The sequence below is a fragment of the Podarcis pityusensis genome (assembly GCF_964106645.2).
Source record: "Podarcis pityusensis genome assembly, chromosome: 16".
NCBI classification, from domain to species: domain Eukaryota; kingdom Metazoa; phylum Chordata; class Lepidosauria; order Squamata; family Lacertidae; genus Podarcis; species Podarcis pityusensis.
This window is the reverse complement of record NC_138041.1, coordinates 11,788,089-11,807,552: the sequence shown is the minus strand read 5'-3', so window position 1 is coordinate 11,807,552 and position 19,464 is coordinate 11,788,089. Positions and strand designations below refer to the sequence as shown.

General features: G+C 47.3%; 1 protein-coding gene across 2 annotated transcripts in view; it reads left to right on the top strand.

Moving 5' to 3' along the window:
* The window catches only part of RPS6KA4 (ribosomal protein S6 kinase A4), a 41,209-nt gene that overhangs the window by 17,079 nt on the left and 4,666 nt on the right, over window positions 1-19,464 (top strand). For both annotated transcript variants that reach the window (XM_080984590.1, XM_080984591.1), the window contains exons 7-16: window positions 2,764-2,867; window positions 3,869-4,019; window positions 4,638-4,799; window positions 7,309-7,434; window positions 10,168-10,301; window positions 11,458-11,551; window positions 11,842-12,012; window positions 14,215-14,406; window positions 16,043-16,202; window positions 18,668-18,831. In XM_080984590.1, the coding sequence (XP_080840716.1) occupies window positions 2,764-2,867; window positions 3,869-4,019; window positions 4,638-4,799; window positions 7,309-7,434; window positions 10,168-10,301; window positions 11,458-11,551; window positions 11,842-12,012; window positions 14,215-14,406; window positions 16,043-16,202; window positions 18,668-18,831 (1,458 nt within the window). The remainder of the gene's footprint in view (window positions 1-2,763; window positions 2,868-3,868; window positions 4,020-4,637; window positions 4,800-7,308; window positions 7,435-10,167; window positions 10,302-11,457; window positions 11,552-11,841; window positions 12,013-14,214; window positions 14,407-16,042; window positions 16,203-18,667; window positions 18,832-19,464) is intronic.

The window sequence follows — 19,464 nt, the reverse complement described above, 5'->3', positions numbered from 1 at the left end:
CAAGAGCCAGCTGTTGAGAGTTCAAATCCCTTGGATAGCTTAAACTCACTCTCTCTTCTTTCTGTTGAAGGAGTGGGGAGCTGTTCTGACCTAGCGGGCCAGATATTTACCCCTGTGGGCCAACTTCAGCAAGTGAACAGAGCCACCCAACTGCCACACATCTGCCGCTAGGTGACTGGTGGTCTCACCCACCTGTCAAAGTTGACCCATGTGGGGGGAGGGGTCTGCTTTGCCTTCACGTTCCCCACAGGAAACAAACTGACAAAGCAGCTCCAGTTTAATCCTATTCTCTGCAGGGATCTGCTTTGCCAATGCACTTGCCATGGGAATACACTCATGAAGCAGCGACCAGCAGGATTGAACCCCACCCATCAGCTGACACCAACCACGGGTGTCAGCTGATTGAGAGGGGGTCATGGTTTCGAGAAAGTCGCCTTACAAGCCAAACTGAATCTCCTAGCAGACCAAGATTCACCCCCAGGCTGGAGAATTCCCACCCCTGTTGTGGAGCCAGCTTGGGGTTGTAGCTTCTAGGACCTTTGTCCAGGATGCAGTTTGTAAGTGCCCTTAGTCCCGCAGGCAAAGCCATTGCCCTATAGAGTCTGTTATTATGGGTCCACATCCTACTTGTAAGATTGGGTGCATCTGTCTTTTTGTTCAAAAAGGCTGCTTGAAACTTGAGCCTCAGGAAGGACTTCTGCAGGTCTTTGCTAATCCGTTGGAATAGCCCAGTGAGGAAGAGAGGTGGGCTGGGGAGCCAACAGGTGGGAGTTCAAGGCCCAACAGGTTGTCTTAATTTTAATTTTAATCTAATTTTTTTTTTGACTGCTTGGGATTTGGAGCATCTGCAGATCTGTACACACACACACACACACACACACACACACACACATATTTGTCTGAATGTGGCGGAAATTGTTTGCCATTAAAGATTTGATAAAATAACAGTTGACAAATAAGCAGGTCATGTAAGTGATTTATAGTGGTACCTCAGGTTACATATGCTTCAGGTTACATACGCTTCAGGTTACAGACTCCACTAACCCAGAAATATTGCTTCAGGTTAAGAACTTTGCTTCAGGATGAGAACAGAAATCGTGCTCTGGTGGTGCAGCAACAGCAAGAGACCCCATTAGCTAAAGTGGTGCTTCAGGTTAAGAACAGTTTCAGGTTAAGAACAGACCTCCGGAACGAATTAAGTACTGTATTTTTCGCTCTATAACACGCACCAGACCATAACACGCACATAGTTTTTAGAGGAGGAAAATCCGTAGGCATGTCACCCGTAGGCATTCCCTCCATAACACGCACAGACATTTCCCCTTACTTTTTAGGAGGAAAAAAGTGAGTGTTATGGTGCAAAAAATACGGTACTTAACCCGAGGTACCACCGTATATGCTTTGTCCATATTTAAGTTTAAAAATCAACAACGCACTAGGGGTGTGGGTAGGGGAAGATAGAGGTTTGTTGGACAGCATTCAATTCCTATGTCTAAGGATTGGACGCCAGCAGATTTACAGAGCAAAAGTACCATGCAAGGGATTTTAAAACTTGCAGCTGCTGGCTTTGCAGCCGAAGTCCTTATCCAGCATAGGCGCTCTCAGCTGCTGGAAACGCCTCCTCCATTCCAGAGGCCCCAATTCGAGACAAGCATGCCTTGATAAAAGGCAGCACAGAAATAAAGTCAAGAATGGGGGTATCTGACTCTTAAGAATCCTACCAATGGACAGCCACTCATCTCTCCCAACTGCTATGCCCACCTTACTCAAGTTTCCTGGGCAAACTGTTCAGAAAGATCATTTTAGAGGCAAGAAGGAATTAAAGAAAGAATTAAAGGGCATAAAGTATTTGAACTTGTTAGCTGTGGGCAGTGCAGTCAGCTGCTGTAATCCGCTAGGGTATCCACCTCATAGGAAAAGCCAAAAATCACCTGTATGGACAGTAGTGCCCTCTCCAAATGCCCATTTATCTCCATGGATTTACAATGCAAACTTATATTGTACTTATGCCACTTTAATGCAGAGCACGGATGGAGAACCTGCAGCCTAGCAGATGTCATTGGACTACAACTCCCATCATCCTTCACTGTGCTGACAGGGGTTGATGGGAGGAGGAGTCCAACACCTCCAACAGATTTCCCCCATCCCTGATATAGAGCATTGTTTTACTGGCTTGACCCATGTGGCTTAATTGACAAATCTAGGGGTTGGGTATTGGGATTGTTTCTTAGGGTACATCTACCCTGTACCTTTGAAGCAAACTTGTACCGCTTTCACAGTCATGGCTTCCCCCAAAGAATCCTGGGAACTGTGTCTTGTCACAGAACTACAACTCCCAGCACCATTCACAATACAGTGGTACCTCAGGTTACATACGCTTCAGGTTACATACGCTTCAGGTTACAGACTCCGCTAACCCAGAAATATAGCTTCAGGTTAAGAACTTTGCTTCAGGATGAGAACAGAAATCGTGCTCTGGTGGCGCGGCAGCAGCAGGAGGCCCCATTAGCTAAAGTGGTGCTTCAGGTTAAGAACAGTTTCAGGTTAAGAACAGACCTCCGGAACAAATTAAGTACTTAACCCGAGGTACCACTGTACAGTTTCCAGGGATAGCAGTGCATGGTGTAGACGTGACCTTAGAAGGAAAAGGACAATGAAACCTTGACATGTTCAGTAGGAAGGGAAGGGGGGGGAAAGGATATGTGTTGTTGCCGCTGCCACCCCGTGTTGTTACCCCATATGCTTTTTGATCCTTTCTTGTAGTCTGTGGACTGGTGGAGTTTGGGCATCCTGATGTTTGAGCTGCTAACAGGTGCCTCACCCTTCACGCTGGAGGGGGAAAAGAACTCGCAGGCCGAGGTGTCCAGGTGAGGCGGGCGTGGGATTTGGGGCTGATTAAGGAAAACAGGGTCTTGGGGGGCAGGATGGACTGACTCTACTGGAGAAACAAGGGCTGCTGGTTAACGTGCAAATGATTGGTGTGAACTGCCAGGGCTGCTGGGTAACAGAGGGGAGTTTGCTTGGGCTGATGGGTAATGGATTAGCGTCAGAAGTGTGAGTTGATGGATATTGTGAGAGAGCAGACACAGGCAGAAGCTGATGGGTAGCAGGAAAAGATTTAGTGGGAGACGCCAAAGTTGATAGGGCAAAAGGAGGGGGTTGACATGAGTAGCAGGGCCTGGACTGTGATTGGATGGGGCTTACCAAGAGTGGCAGGAGCTGATTGGTGGGTCAAGGGCTAAAACAGAGGTCACCAATATGGCACCCTCCATCAACTACAACTCACATCATCCCTGACCAATGGCTACGTTTGCTGGGGTGGATGGGAGTTGGAGTTCAGTAGCATCTGGGCGGCACCTCATTGGCTAGCCCTAGCTAAAGAGAACAAGACATAAAAAACTTAATAACAGTCCTGCTGGATCCTGTTGTGGGGACTACTCTTTCTGAGTGTTAATATAGTATGTATTGCGTTTTTATAATGTGAACTGCCCTGTGATCCTCGGACAAAGAACGGCATAGAAATGTAACTGATGATGGTGATATTCTGATCAAAATTCCATCTAGCCCAGCCTCCTGCTTCCCCAGTGGCCAACCAGATGTGGCTGGGAAGCCCACAAGCGGGACAGGAAGCCAATTGCCCGATCTCATTGTTTGTCCTGTGATTACCTCTCGCTTTCACTGTCATCCCGGCTCTGAACCTGCAGGGAGCCTATGGCCATCGTGGCTGATAGGCATGGGTAGCCTTATCCTCCATAAATTTATTTGTAAGAGAAAGGTGGAGTAAGACAAAGTGTGTGTGTGTGTGTGTGTGGCTTGATGGATTTAGGGCAAGACTTTTCCCAATGACGAGTTTGTGCTTGGTTTCCAGGCGGATCCTGAAATGCAACCCTCCGTTCCCGTCGCTCATTGGCCCCGTGGCTCGCGACCTGCTCCAAAAGCTGTTGTGCAAGGAGCCCAAGAAGCGCCTGGGCTCAGGGCCCACTGGAGCGCAGGAGATCAAAGAGCACCCCTTTTTCAAGGTGAGGTCCTGCACCCGAGCTGCAAAGTGCACCATCTGAGCCAGCTATATCACCATTCCCCAGCTCCTTCTGTCCCCCACATCCGAGTCACTTACAATATTTGGAGGAGCATAAGCATTGCTTAAATATATAACATATAAAGGTAAAGGGACCCCTGACCATTAGGTCCAGTCATGGCCGACTCTGGGGTTGCGGCGCTCATCTCGCTTTACTGGCCGAGGGAGCCAGTGTACAGCTTCCGGGTCATGTGGCCAGCATGACTAAGCCGCTTCTGGAGAACCAGAGCAGCGCGCGGAAACGCCGTTTACCTTCCCGCTGGAGTGGTACCTATTTATCTACTTGCACTTTGATGTGCTTTCGAACTGCTAGGTTGGCAGGAGCAGGGACCGAGCAACGGGAGCTCGCCCTGTCGCGGGGATTCGAACCACCAACCTTCTGATCGGCAAGTCCTAGGCTCTGTGGTTTAATCCACAGCGCCACCCGCGTCCCACAAGAGCCCAGAGCCCTGCTTAAAAAAAACAAAAGAACTGAAACTCCCAGGATTCCATGGGGGAAATTCACGGCAGCCTGTGTCCACAATGTTTGCCATCTCCTTCACTTGGCATCCTCTTCCCCCAGGGTCTGGACTGGACAGAGCTAGCAGCCCGCACAGTGAAGCCCCCCTTCAAACCCCTCATCCGCAGTGAGCTAGACGTGCGAAACTTTGCCGAAGAATTCACCAGCTTGGAGCCCATCTACTCCCCCGCTGGGACTCCTCCCAGCCTCGAACGTTTCTTCCAGGTGAGTGCCAAAGGGGGGGGGGGGAATCTCAACCTGTAGTGTGGCTTGCAGTTGTTGCCATGCTGGGTATAAATTCCTGGTACCTGTTTCCAAAAGACTGTTGAAAAGGTGCAAAATGTGCAGGTGAGAGAAGATGACAGAATTGCAGACTGGGGGGGGGGGTTACCTGTGAGGGAAATCGTAGAGCATTTAACATGCTTTTGGGGGGAGTGGGAGGGGAGAAGAGGACTGAGGGGAGATATACTCTGGAGAGAGTGATCAGAGAGAAGTCCCTGAAAAGTGAAGATAGGAATGTGTCAGATTATATGCACTAATACAGTGGTACCTCGGGTTAAGTACTTAATTCGTTCTGGAGGTCCATTCTTAACCTGAAACTGTTCTTAACCTGAAACACCACTTTAGCTAATGGGACCGCCGCACCGCCGGAGCATGATTTCTGTTCGCATCCTGAAGCAAAGTCCTTAACCCTAGGTAATTTTTCTGGGTTAGCGGAGTCTGTAACCTGAAGCGTATGTAACCCGAGGTACCACTGTATATTGGATTCTTTCTGCATAACCTCCCTGGCTTTAAAGCAGGGCAGGGGAACCCATGGCCCCTCCAGATATTAGATTACAGCTCAGATCATCCCTTGCATTGGCTGGAGCATCTATTTCACAAGGTGATGGCAACCTATCCTCCCCCATCTCCTCTCTCCCTCAGGGTAGACATGAAGCTGGTGCAGCCCTAGGATGGCTACAAGCTTCAGATGATTCCTATAGCTTAGCATCACTGGCCATTCAGGTGCTGTTCAGGATAGCAACTCCGTTCCAGGCCAGGGCAAACTTTTTACTAGGAACATAGGAGACCATTGGTCCATCTAGCTCAGTACTGTCTACTCTGGCTGGCAGCAGCTCTCTGGGATTTCAGATGGGGGCATTCTCAGCCCTACTTGGAAATGCTGAGGATTGAACCTGCGACCTACTGATTGCAAAAGCAGCTCTGGCCATTCTCTCAGGAAGAGACAAGACATTGTATTTTTGAATTAAAGGATTATATTAAGTAGGAACCTTTCTGGGGTTTCAGACAGGCCTTCCAGGCTTGTGGTTCCTGCCCCCGCCACTTTACAAAGACAAATAAATTAGAAACCTTTTTTTTTAAAAAAAAGGGTTTTTTATGGCAAAAGCGTCATTTCTTCCTCTGTGAGAAAGGGGGGGTGTCTGTTCTAAGGCAAGGCCTGCAGTGATATAGGCATGCAAAATCTGGCAACGAAAGCATGCTCATTTGCTTTTAGAATTCCTCCCCCCTTACCCAAATATATGCAGGTATAATTGATCAATTGCCCAGCTAACAACTGATTACAATGTTACCAGAGCCCTACACTGAAATCATTTTTTAAAATGTTTATGTCGTTTGAGGAATGCTGCAGATGAGAATCTTTCCCCAGCTCAAATGCAGCTCTTTTTCCTAATCTGATAATTTTCAGGAAGTATCTTGCACACACTTCCTCATTATGTGGAGCACATCGTTAGAATGAAAGTGCTTTTTTGTTTTTTCCCCCTTTGTTGGGTTTTTTTTTTTAAACAACCCTCCAGGTTTCTCCCGGCTGCTCGTTTTTTCAGCTGCAGTCTTGAGCTTCCTCATTTTCCTTCTCTAATTTGCAGTCGCCTAGAACCAAATGTGCAAATATTCTGCGAGAACATAGGAAGCTGCCATCTGCTGAGTCAAACCATTGGTCTATGTAGCTCATAGCTAACTATAAATCTGCTGCATACACATGTCACGTTAAGCCAAACTGTGGTTTAGCACGAACCCAAGGAGGAGATGGCAGCTGTTTTACTCCTCTATCAGCTTTTTAGGTCAGTGCTAAGCCAAATATTACCGTATTTTTCCGTGTATAATACTAGGTTTCCCCCCTAAAAAATAATGTGAAAAATTTGGGGGGGGCGTCTTATACACAGATATATCTCCCCCATTTTCTTAAATCTGAGTCCCCCAAAATAGGTGGCGTCTTATACATGGGGGCATCTTATAGACAGAAAAATAATTTAGCATGTTCTCTGAACGCAGGATCGTGGTTATCTTCTCCTTAACCACAGTCTGTAGCCATGGCATGTCCTATGGCTACAGGTCATGGTTTAAGAGAGAGACCTTAACCTTAGTCCTGGGATCAGACGAGATGCTGTGCTGTACTCTGACGTACAATGACATGCAAAGAGACTTGAACTTTGGACCTCCTGCATGCAGAGCAGGTGGCCTGACATGGAACCGCAGGCTGAAAGCCCTTCCAGACTAGTAATTGGGGAGATACGCGATGCAGTTTGCATCGAAAGGCGAAGTAATCAAATGTGCTCTTTTCCAAAACAATACGTGAACGGTAACACGGCCATCCTTTAATGTTTGCACATCTCTGAATTCCGTAGTGCAGTTCCCCAGCCCAAGGAATGTGCATAAAGATGCATGTACTAGGTAGGGTGAAGCACTCTGGAGGACCCTGCTGACTCCCAACCTCTGCACGGATTTGTTTTTAAAGGGATACTCCTTCATTGCTCCTTCCATCCTCTTCAACCGCAACGCTGTGACAGCTGACGTGCTCGGAGCGCCACTGGACGGAGAGCGCCCAAGAAGTGCTGCTGTGGCCCGCAGTGCAATGATGAAGGTAACGTCCGCCCCTGGGGAGGGAGAAGCAGGGAGCCACAGAAGGTTGCGGGGAACTGCTGAGGCCGTGGTGGTGAAAGCATTTGAGCTTAGGGCAAGGCTGAAGAAGCTTTTTTGACCTAGCAGGCCAGATCTTTATCTCTCCCCCCCCCCCACCGCAGCCCAACTTTGACAGGTGGGGGAACCACCACCAGCTGATTGGCAGGTGGGTGGAGTCAGATGCAGGTCAGCAAGAAGGGAAGCAAATTTCTAATGCCTGTGACATTAACACTTTATTCAAAGAAATGAAATACAACTCAGCCTTGTGGTCTCAGCAGCCCTTCCCAGTAGGTCTTGCCCCTATGTAGCAGTTGCCAGGACTGAAGGTCCACGCCTCCTACTACCCTTAAGGCTCTTTCTCTCCTGAATGTTCCCCAAGCAGTCTCAAACTTCCTCTGCACACTTGCTCTTTTCGTTACTCTGTGTGTTCTTGGAGTCTGGGGGGAGGGGAGCTTCTTGCAGCAGGAGGGGGAGACTTCCAGGATTCTTCTGCAGTCTCTTGAGCCCCCTCCTCTGCTTCTGCCTTGGAGTCTGAACTGCTCCCTGTCACAGGTTCTTCCTGCTCACTAACCCCTGTTGCCCCTCCAGCTTCCTCCTCTCACCAGTCTTCTCCCTCTGACCGCTCCTCTGTGTCCCTCCACCAATCCCCTGGCTCTGAGCCTTCCTCCTCTGGGTTTTCCTTTGAGAGTTCCCCAGCTGGTACCTCCCACCACTCCTCTTCGTCCTGCCAGTCCCTGACATCCGGTTCTGCCCATTGGTCAAAGGTGGCCCACAGGGATGGAATAATGACCAAGCAGGATTGAACTCCCCACTCATCAGCTGATATGTAGGGAGTTCAGCTCTGTGGTTGTTGTTGTGTTGTTGTTGTCAATTTCATTTCTATACCACTTTATATTTTAAAGAAAAAATCTCAAAGAAAACAATCCAGAATAAAGCTAATTCAAGCTTCAAGGAAAATATTTCAGATCCTTCTCAAAGTGTCATTTTGCTTTCCCTATACAGTGGTACCTCGGGTTAAGTACTTCATTCGTTCCGGAGGTCCGTTCTTAACCTGAAACTGTTCTTAACTTGAAGCACCACTTTAGCTAATGGGGCCTCCTGCTGCTGCCCCGCCACTGGAGCACAATTTCTGTTCTTATCCTGAAGCAAAGTTCTTAACCCGAAGCACTATTTCTGGGTTAGCGGAGTCTGTAACCTGAAGCGTATGTAACCTGAGGTACCACTGTATTTATTTACCTACTTCATTTATACCGCTGCCCCATAGCAGAAGTACTCTAGGAAGCCAGTGTGGCATAATGGTTAGAGTGTTGGACTAGGACCTGGGAGATCAGGGTTCAAATCCCCACTCGGTCATGAAGCTCACTGAGTGACCTTGGAGTCAGAGCCTCTGAACCTACCTCACAGGGTCATTGCAGGATTAACATGTTTCCCAGCCGTTTCTCTACCTGCCCCACCTCAGGCACAGGGCAGGTGAATGTAGTTTGGAGGAAATGGCCTCACAGGCCACATGAGGAGGCCTGGCGGGCCAAATTTGGCCCACAAGTTAGTGCCTTAGGGAGAACCGGGCAGTTGTCAAGGGAAGCATTCTCTGATCTTTCCTACAATATGCCCTGATTCACAGAAAACAACAGTACCAAAGTTGCTTGAGTTTGGTGCCACCCAGGGCTTTTCCAGACAACCACTTCAAAGCATGCCCTCACAACGTTTTCACATTTGGAGGTGGATAGTTCCTGTCAGTCCCAAATCTAGGGCAAAAGCTCCCTAGGGGAGAAGCCAGGTGTGCAGGAGTGGCTTACCTGCAGCGATATGTTTTGGTGGGCTCCTGGGCAAAAGACCTTCATTGCCTGCTCCAGAGGCTACCACTGCAGCTGTATAATGATCTGTTTTCAGCCGGGAGGCCCATGGTGAAGCAGGAAGGGCACTGGGCTGTGTCAGCAGAGGGCTGTCCCAAGAGAAACACACTTCTTCCCCCCACCCCTCTGGCTGAGCTGCCCCATGGACTCGGTGCCAAGGCCTGATTGTCCCACATTCTGGAACCAGCCATCCGTAGGCCCGGGCATTCATCCTGCAGCTGTATCCCCAGGAAGGCAATGCTGGAAGGCTTCCATCCACTTTCAGAGATGCTTTAAAAAATAAAAATAAAAATGGTGGGCTAAAAGGCTTCACTGTTTATTATCCAGGCTTTGTCAAAGCTACCTGGCTGCTACTTAGCATCACCAATATCATCGTATCATTATTATTATTTTGCATTTAAAAGTCTAATCTTTCATTTTCAGGTTTATTGTGTATTCGTAACAGATTATTATTATTCTTGCTATTTAATCTCAAGCATGTAGGCAGATTAAATTTATGAAATTCACACTCAGTTGATTGACATGAGTAATTTTGGTTCATTAATTTCAGTGGGTCAGCTCTGAGTAGAATTTAGTTGGAGACAATCCTATTTCTCCCCCATTGCCTTGGGGGAACTTGTGACAGTGGGGTGAGACCTGTCAGTCACCTGATAGTGATATGGTGTCAGATGATTGACAAGTGGGTAGTCCTGCCCATCTGCCAGTGTTGGCCAATGAGGATGTAGGGAGGTAATGCTCCACCCCACTGGGCCAAAAATGTTCCTCACACCAGAGTGTGTGTGTGCTTGGGAGAAGTTCTTTCTTTGTGGGTTCTGCTCTAAAGCTGCTCCTCCTCTGTCCAGGATTCTTCGTTCTTCCAAAAGTATGAGATGGACTTGAAAGAGACCCCGCTGGGTGAGGGCAGCTTCTCCTTGTGCCGCCGCTGCCGGCAGCGCCAGAACGGGGCAGAATTCGCCGTCAAGATAATCAGCAAAAGGTACTTGGTCCTCTTCACTGCCATGCACACTCCTTCCCCCTCCCGAAGGAATTCTTCTGCCCAGAAACGCACAGGGCATTTTGACATTGAACAATGTCAAATGGACATTTTCTTTTTCAATAAGAACATCAGAATGGCGCTGCTGCAACACCAGGAGGGCCAAAGGTTCCTCCACACCTGCTTTTCGCCATACATAATCAGTTCAAGGGAATTCATTGCCACAGGTTTTGGGACTCTGAGAACTTAAGGTGGCTTTAAAAGTGTGTTGGTCACATCCATGGCAGAGGAAGAAGAAGAGAGTTCCATCACTGACTAAGGCTGAGTAGAACCCCCAGGTCCAGAAGCAGTCTACCCCTGAATCTCACTTGCCAGAAGCAGGAGAAGGGTGCTCTGATGCTCATGTCCTGCTTGTTAGGCTTCCAAGAAGGAAGCATGATGCCAGACTCCATGGGCCTTTTGTTCTGATCCAGCAGAGCCTTAATTACTTTCTGAGTCTTAGTGGCTTCTAGCCCTGATGGCTTGTGTTTTAAACCCACTGTCAGAGGCAGTAATGCTTCTGAATGCCAGTTAGGATTCTTTTTCTCTCTTTTCTTTTTCTCCTTCCTTCCTTCCTTCCTTCCTTCCTTCCTTCCTTCCTTCCTTCCTCCTTTCTTCCCTTTCTTTCTTTCTTTCTTTCTTTCTTTTTCTTTCCTCTTCCTTTGTTTTTGTTTTTATTTGGGTTAGTTTTTTAAAATCCTTTTGTATTATAAAAAGTTACTTTGTAGTTGATCTTAATTTGTGTATATCTTTTTTTAAAGCTTTAACAAAATCTATTTTTAAAAAAGTACCAGTAGCTGGAAACTACAGGAGGGCAGAGTTTCTGTAGTGCTCCCGGCCAGCTTGCTGGCTTCCCATAGGCATCTGGTTGGCCACTGTGAGAACAGGATGTTGGACTAGATAGGCCCTTGGCCTGGTCCAGCAGGCAGGCGCTTCTTATGTTCCTAATGGATTGGAGGTTTGATTTATAGGTCCTGGCCATTGGCTCCTTCTTCACCTCTCTCTGCTGGACAGTAAATATGAAGTAGCAGTGTATTTCCATGTGTCTGGTAGCTGCTTTGTATGATGTTGAAATAAAAAAGCAATCCCATTTCGTACCCCACCCCAACCCCTAATCCAGGATGGAAGTGAACACACAGCGCGAAGTGGCTGCCTTGCAGATCTGTGAAGCCCACCCGAACATCGTCAAGTTGCATGACGTCCATACTGACCAGGTAATGGTCCTGTGAATTTTCACGCCAGGCTATCTCTGCCCTCTCTGTAGAGAGGGCTAAAGAGACTGCTCTACTGGCTGGGCAAGGAAGAGAAAGAAGGCCCGACTCCTAGAACTTAAACCTGTTCTGGCCAATCCAGACACTGCAAGCTGCCTGCCAATCACAGAGCCAGATGCGACACACACCCCTATTCCCAGGTAGTTCTCTGGGCTTAAGTACCGGCCCCGTGTCCTGGAGATTCTTGGATTGAGCTGCTTTCTTCTCTTTCTTGGCACATTCCTTCCCTACAGTACCACACGTACCTGGTGATGGAACTGCTCCGGGGTGGGGAGCTCCTTGACCGCATCAAGAAGAAGCAGCACTTTAGCGAGTCGGAAGCCAGCCAGATAATGCGCAGCCTGGTCTCCGCCATCAGCTTCATGCACGACGCCGGGGTAGTGCACCGCGACCTCAAGCCTGAGGTAACGGGGGAGAGCAGGGTGGGGAGCTGGTGTGGAGGGAGGGGTGACAGGAGGCCTACAGCCTCCATGATAGAGAACAGGCAACGAGGTTGCCAATACCTCCTGGAAAATGACAGCAAAGCAAACTCTCTCTTTTACACACACACACACACACACACACACACACACACACACACCACACACACACACCACACACAAAAACACACTTTCCTCCTAAGTTCTCTGGGACTCAGCGGCAAGCAAGGCTTGGCGAAGACCACAAGAGGTTTTTATTGATTTAGCAACATTTATAGACCAAATAAATCCATAAATCTCTCAGCGGTTTACATAAAATAGTATAAGATATTTACACTGACTTTAAAAACAACTGGATATACAATAACAGCATTATCAAAATATAAATAAAGGGTTGGATCCACCTGACTCCTACTCAGAACAGACTCCTTGCCATCAGCAGGTCTGTTCGTGAGAGGAGTTAGCTGGATACAAGTCCTAATCCGTAGAGTTTAAGCAGTGTACATCATATGCTTTTGTCTGGGCCACCCAGACAAAAGCATTTTCATCAGGTGTTGAAAACAGTACAAATAGGAGGGGGCCACTAGGGGCGCATCAGAAGATGGCTGACAATAACATCTCTCCAACCCACACGAGGTAATTTGGAGGCTGTGATGGGAGTAAATAGCCTCCCTACCCCCCCAGGATTGGGGGGGGCTGCCCTTGCCTGCTGTGCCCTATACCACCCCCGAATTTGTGGGGATGGGGGCACTAGGCAGAATGCCCTCCTGTGGATTTCTGCGCTCCTGGACGCTGCAAGAACTTCAAAAGAAATTATTAGGATGAAGCGAATGCACATATTTCAAGGAAGGAGGGGGAGTAAAGACTGCTAACAGAAGAGATCTCTGATAAACAAGACAAGTCGGAGGAACACGAATCAATCAGATGAAGATACGCCAAGACTCGGTATGGCAAAGGGACTGGATGGGGGAGGGGGAAAAAACTTTCCTTTCTTTCCTCTATGTGATTAAACAAGAATCCCCCCCCCCCTCACAAGTCAGAAATGTCGTTTGAAGGACTTAAGCTGTGGATTTACGTCTGTGTGGAGATAAACTTTCTAACCAAAGCATGTTTTAAGAAGAGCGTGGAATGTATAAGGGCTTTGGAATGACGCAGTTAAAAATACCGTCGCCATATTGGGAAGTTCTGTCGGAGGACTTAAGTCTGGGAGGAGAAATAGAGAAATAGAGCTGTTTTTATATTGTGGGTAAAACTCCTCAGAGGGACTTAAGAGCGACAGTTCTGTGATTAATGATGGAAAGAGCGATGTTATCTATGAATGTGATGATATATGGAAACCATCTCGATTTGAGGATTGGATGAACGGAAAAATTCACACAGGATTATTATTGGTGTTTATCGGCTTAAGGAGATTATCAGAAGAGATCATAAAGAAAAAAGAGAAAATATACGAACAAGATGAGATGTGGAAACAGCAAGATAAGACTGGATAGAATTATGAACTTTGTTTGGATTGATTTGGACATTAACGCAGTAGCAAGAAGATGATCAGAATCCCCCTTCGGATCTTGAAATATGGGTCCCCTCAACAAAATTTAAAATTCGGCTGTGTAATTCGAAATTTATGTGATGTGATTTGATTTGATGTGATTGGCCGGTTAATAAAAATTATTTTTTTTAAAAAAAAGAAAACAGTACAAATAGGCAGAGCATTCTAGAACATAGTGGCTGCCATGTTAAAAGCTGGATTTCTTGCTAGCGCACAGCAAACATGAAAGTGTCCTTTTTTCCCTGGGGGTGGGGAAGGGATGTCCACACCATTTTGTGGTGCTGGCTCTTTTCCTGCTCTTTTAGACATGACATCTATTTTTGTGTCGTGCCGCGCCACCACTGCAGCCATTTTGTGACTGGTGCACACGGAACTCCCTTAAAATTCCAGCTGTGACCACTGGCCCTAAAAGGCTCTGGGTACAGCTGGCACATGCCTGGCTGGTCACAAATGAGAGCTCAGAGGCTACCAGAGAACTCACAAGAGCTGGGGCATGGGACCTATGGTTTGCTGCAGGGATGGGGAGGGTGCTCTTCTGAGAAGATCTCTGTCTAGGCATGGCTGTTGATTGCTACCCTTAAAAAAAAGAGAGAGAGATGACTCAGACTGGCTGTTGTGTTTGGTGCGACCCCTCTTAGAATATCCTGTACGCGGACGAGTCAGAAGGAGCGCCCGTGAAGGTGATTGACTTCGGCTTTGCCCGCCTGCGCCCCCAGAACTCGCAGCCCATGCAGACGCCCTGCTTCACCCTGCAGTATGCCGCACCTGAACTCTTGCAGGATGGGGGCTATGATGAGTCCTGCGACCTCTGGAGCTTGGGGGTTATCTTGGTAGGTGGAGACGCGGTGCAAATGAAGAGAGGTCAGTGGGACTGGCCTGAGGGCTGTGGTTACCCGGGGGGGGGGGGCGCCATCCAGGCCACAACACAAGCTCCTCCATTCCTTTCTCTTCTTCTGGTTTCTCCCCTTTCATGAGCAGCGTTGCTGCCTCTTTACATATTTAATAAACCATCTATATTTTGCCTTAAATCATCCTAGATTGCAGGGTAGGGCACAACTTAAAATGAGTGTGCAGAAACTTCTTTTGCGGATTTCACTGCCCCCTGCCACACAACAATCCTGTCTCCTTCTCTCCTTCCCCACGCCCTCATTCCATCCCACCCCAAACCCTGCATCCCATTCCTGATTAGCAGTGCCAGGACCTCCCTCCAAATCCAGCACCACCTTCACCTTTTCTAGTACTTCTTGACCAATTTCCGGTGCTTCCTTCAGCAAAGCATGAGAACTAGTAACTTGCTTCATTGTACTCTTAACACACTCAGATTCCTTTTCTCTCTGTTACTTGTAGTTACTGATTTTCTGTATTATTTTGATCCCTCCCTATCCCTAAGTCTCCGGGCAGCTGACAATTACAGTTTACAATTAAAAAATGAGGGGGGGGGGGAGAGAGGGAGTGAGGGAGAGAACGCAGCAGGGTGTGTAGGGACTTGGTCAAGAAAGACTACCGTATTTTTTGCTCTATAAGACTCACTTTTTCCCTCCTAAAAAGTAAGGGGAAATATGTGTGCGTCTTATGGAGCGAATGCAGGCTGTGCAGCTGTCCCAGAAGCCAGAACAGCAAGAGGGATCGCTGCTTTCACTGTGCAGCAATCCCTCTTGCTGTTCTGGCTTCTGAGATTCAGAATATTTTTTTTCTTGTTTTCCTCCTCCAAAAACTAGGTGCGTCTTGTGGTCTGGAGCATCTTATAGAGTGAAAAATGCGGTAATTCGAGAAAGTATGGCTTCCCTTTATCAGCTCTGCAAATAGAAAACTCTTATTGTGCCTCACAACTTCACATGTATCCTTGAGGAGAGGATTTATACATAATAGCCCTCACAAAGAGATGGATGTCTTGCAGCCTGGTAGTCAGTGCCATTTTTCTAGAAAAAGAGGTGCCAGAAATTTTCTGAACAAGCGTTTACCTTGTTCTCTTATAATGTCAATGGGACCCACCTGAGACATGCCAGAACTGAGTTTCGGTGAGTTCCAGCTGAAGAAAGCCCTGCCAATAGCCAACCTGGTGCTTATTTAAGTTCAGGTGTGCACATCAAAGTGCAAGTAGATAAATAGGTACCGCTCCGGCAGGAAGGTAAACGGTGTTTCCGTGCGCTGCTCTGGTTTCGCCAGAAGCGGCTTAGTCATGCTGGCCACATGACCCGGAAAAACTGTCTGCAGACAAATGTCGGCTCCCTCGGCCAGTAAAGCAAGATGAGCGCCGCAACCCCAGAGTCGTTCGCGACTGGACTAAACTATCAGGGGTCCTTTACCTTTACCTTTTTTAAATGCAGCTTTAACGAGTTATGTTTTCTGGTAATTGAGTTTACTCCTCACTGTGTTTCTGTTTGTAGTTGTATTGCTTTTAATTGTACTTATTTTGAAAACCATTGTCCTTTCTGTTGTTCTCTTCTCCCGCCCTCTCTCTTCCAGTATACCATGCTCTCTGGGCAAGTCCCCTTCCACAGCAGTCAGGAAGGGAGCGCAGCGAACCATGCAGCCGAGATCATGCACAAGATCAAGGAGGGGCAATTCTCCCTGGAGGGCGAGGCCTGGAAGAATGTTTCTGAAGAGGCAAAGGAGCTGGTTAGAGGTGATGGGGAAATACACTTAAGGCGAAACGTACATGGCGTGTTCCTGTCTTGAGAGTGGGAAGGTTGAGGGGACTCAGTTGGTGCTATGGAAATTAGGTAAAAACATTTTGCACTTGAGATTCTGAAGGTTTTGGAAACACCCTGGCTTAGGACTGAAAGAAGCTCCTTTGTATCCATAAAAACAACCCTCAAATAAAATGTTGAACCAGGGTTATCTGTGGATTTGGGGATTTCATTTTTTTTTATATGATATTTATTGAAAATTTTAGAATTACAAAAGAAAACAAAAAAGAAAAAGAGAGAGAAAAAACAAAGAAAAAACAAACCACAATCAAACAATACAAATTAATAGAAATCAAAATCAAAAAATAGCACAACACGATCAAAAGACAAAAATATACCACAAACATTTAAAAACAAATCCAACATTCTTAAATCCTTAACTGTCATTACCTTCTTTCTTTGACCTCCTCCTCCTCCCTTTTTTTTGTATCCTAGTTGTTAATTGTCGCAGCAAATCCTTTCCATATTTCATAATATTCTGTTACTACATTACCTTAATCTATTTTAATCTTATCTTACTATAAAAAACCTTAAAGCTTAAAACTTAGATCTTATTTTTACCAATTTCTCATAACCATAATATTCTTACATAATTCTTTAAACATTTTTGCTAAAGCCAAATAATTTCGTTCCAACATTTTTCTAACATTCATCAATTTTATAAAACAGTCCTAATAAAAAAATAAAAAACAATCCAATCTTCATCCAGCGTCTCTTCCTCCTGGTCCCGGGTTTTGTCAGTCCTTTCTATCCCATCAATCTAGCGCATTAACCTGGTAATCTTATGTCCGAGGTCCTTAAGTCCCTTCCATGTCCCTTCCGCGGCTCTTCTTCATATTTATAGCTGTATTTTCCCTTGTCTGCTCCTTTCACTCATGGGAACTCCAGCTTGACAATGTTTTTGACCCTTCTCAACAAATCAGCCCCTTTTCCATAGTCCACGCTAAACTCCATGTGGTATTTAAGAACATGTTTCAAAGTCCCTCCAAAATTAAGAGCCCCCACAACCCCAAGCATCTCACGGCCCATTGCCAGACTTGAAAAGTCCAAACATCCCTGCAAAGGAGGGTCTATCCAACTCCCCATTTCCAAACCAAACCAAACTTTATCTTTCCAAATCTGGCTTTTTCCAAGTTCATTTGTCAAATCCAAGAACTCATGTTCCTGCTGGGCCACAGCTCCCTCCATCTCTGGCGCCCAAGATTCAGCAACATCCTCTTCCCTCATCTGTTCTGTCAGGGCACATATATAATTTCCCACTGCCTGTCCAAAATTTCTGATCGCATCAGTCATCAAGTCCGTCTTCTCATGTAGCTGTTCCAGTAGGGCACTTGTTTTACAGAAAGCACACAGCAGAGCTTCTGAATACATTGTCCTGCAAGGTCAGAGGCTTATTCCCACCATCGTAATCTGTAGCAGCTGCAAGCTCCCCGATTCAGAATTGGTTACAGTTTCACAGGCTCCCTCTAGGGGAAAAACTTCTATTTGTTCTTTTCTTTTAAAGACAAATCTAACAACAAAGTTTCCTTTTTCAGATATTTTGTCAATATTTGTTCCTTTAAAATGCGAAAGGGAACAATGGAATCACTATGTTTCTCTTCTTTTAGCTATCTGTCAAAAACGTTTGTCTCTGGTCAATGAGCTTCAAAAAACGTCAGTCCTGACACCCCGCTCCAGGATCAAGACGGTGGAAAATTACTTTGCTTTACTCTCACTTCTGCAGGTTTAAACAGTCCAGGAAAAAAAACCCCCTCTTCTCCTGCTTCCGAAGGGGGTTCAACAATTTTAAATGATGAAATTTAATCCTTTACACGCGATTTTCTGAACTCTAGCTTGCCATGTCTTTGCTTTAATCTATCTACAAGAAACGGAAGGCTGACTTCCTGTTTAGACCTTCCCGTTTCAGTGCCAAATTGAAGTAAACTTTTAAGTCCAATTTTCCTTTCTACTCGCAAATCCTTATTTAGAGTCCAATTGTCCGAAATTTAAGTACTCACGGGTGATTGTTTTAAAAGCCAAATTGTCCCAGGAAAAAGGCAGCGCTCTCCGGCAACGGCTGTGCGGCTTCACTCCACGGAAGAAGCAATTGACTCTCAGCACCGTGCCACTTCCCCCTCTTCGCTCCGGAGCCCGTTAGTGGGTTCCTTTGCGGGTTGGGGGGGCGCTAAAGGTGCCCGCCGAGTCCCATGGTCACAGGCTTCATCCGCCTGTGATTTTTGAAAGGGTCCCCGCTTCGCTGTAGCGGAAAAGACCCGCTGGTCTTTTCCGCTGGTCCCTCCAGATCAGAGGGAGTCCGCCATTACCGATGGCGCCACCCCGGAAGTGGATTTGTGGATTTCAGAAGGTCTGTAAGCATTGCTAATGTGTCTTCCCTCTTCCTCGCTTGCTCTCTTCTTCTCAGGCCTCCTCACAGTGGATCCTGTCAAGCGGCTGAAGATGTCGAGCTTGCGCTACAGCGAGTGGCTCCAAGATGGAAGTGCCCTCTCTTCCACACCCCTCATGACTCCGGACATTCTGGAGAGCTCAGGGCCTGCCGTGCGAACTGGCGTCAACGTTGCCTTTATGGTAAGAAGTTGGACAACCCGAGCAGGAAGTTTCTTTGGGGGAACCGAATGAGACGAAATGTAATGGCTGAGGAGCCACCAGGGTTCAGAGGATCCTGCCGGGAGTGGAGGGCACTCCCATGCTGGTGCGGCCTGCAAGGTTCATAGCTTACACTCACCCTATGAACCTTAAGGCGTGGCAAAGCTTCTCTGGAGCAACGGCCATCTTGTTTCCCAACCACTGCTTTTCGTCTTATGTTGGGCCTGAGTGTTGAGAGGAATACCGTATTTTTCGCTCCATGAGGCACACCTGACCATAAGGCGCACCTACTTTTTTTGGGGGTGGGGTATTCAAGAAAAAAAAAATTATTTAAAGGGAGTGCTGAGCAGAGCCTGTATGCATCGCAGGCTCTGCTCAGCACTCCCATTTCATGAGCTGCGTGGAGCGTGTGTGTGGCTCTTGGGGGCTTTTCCCCGAGGAAGGAGAAGGGCAGCCGCGCTCTGTCCTGTCCCCCACCTCCCGCAAAAGACAGGGATAGCCACGCAAAGCCTCCCTAGGGCAGCGGGATGAAGGCTCCCCACTGCCCTGTGGAGGCTTCATGGGCTACCCCAGAGCTGCTCAGGAGCTTGTGGGGCTGGCGGGGGAAGCCCGGGT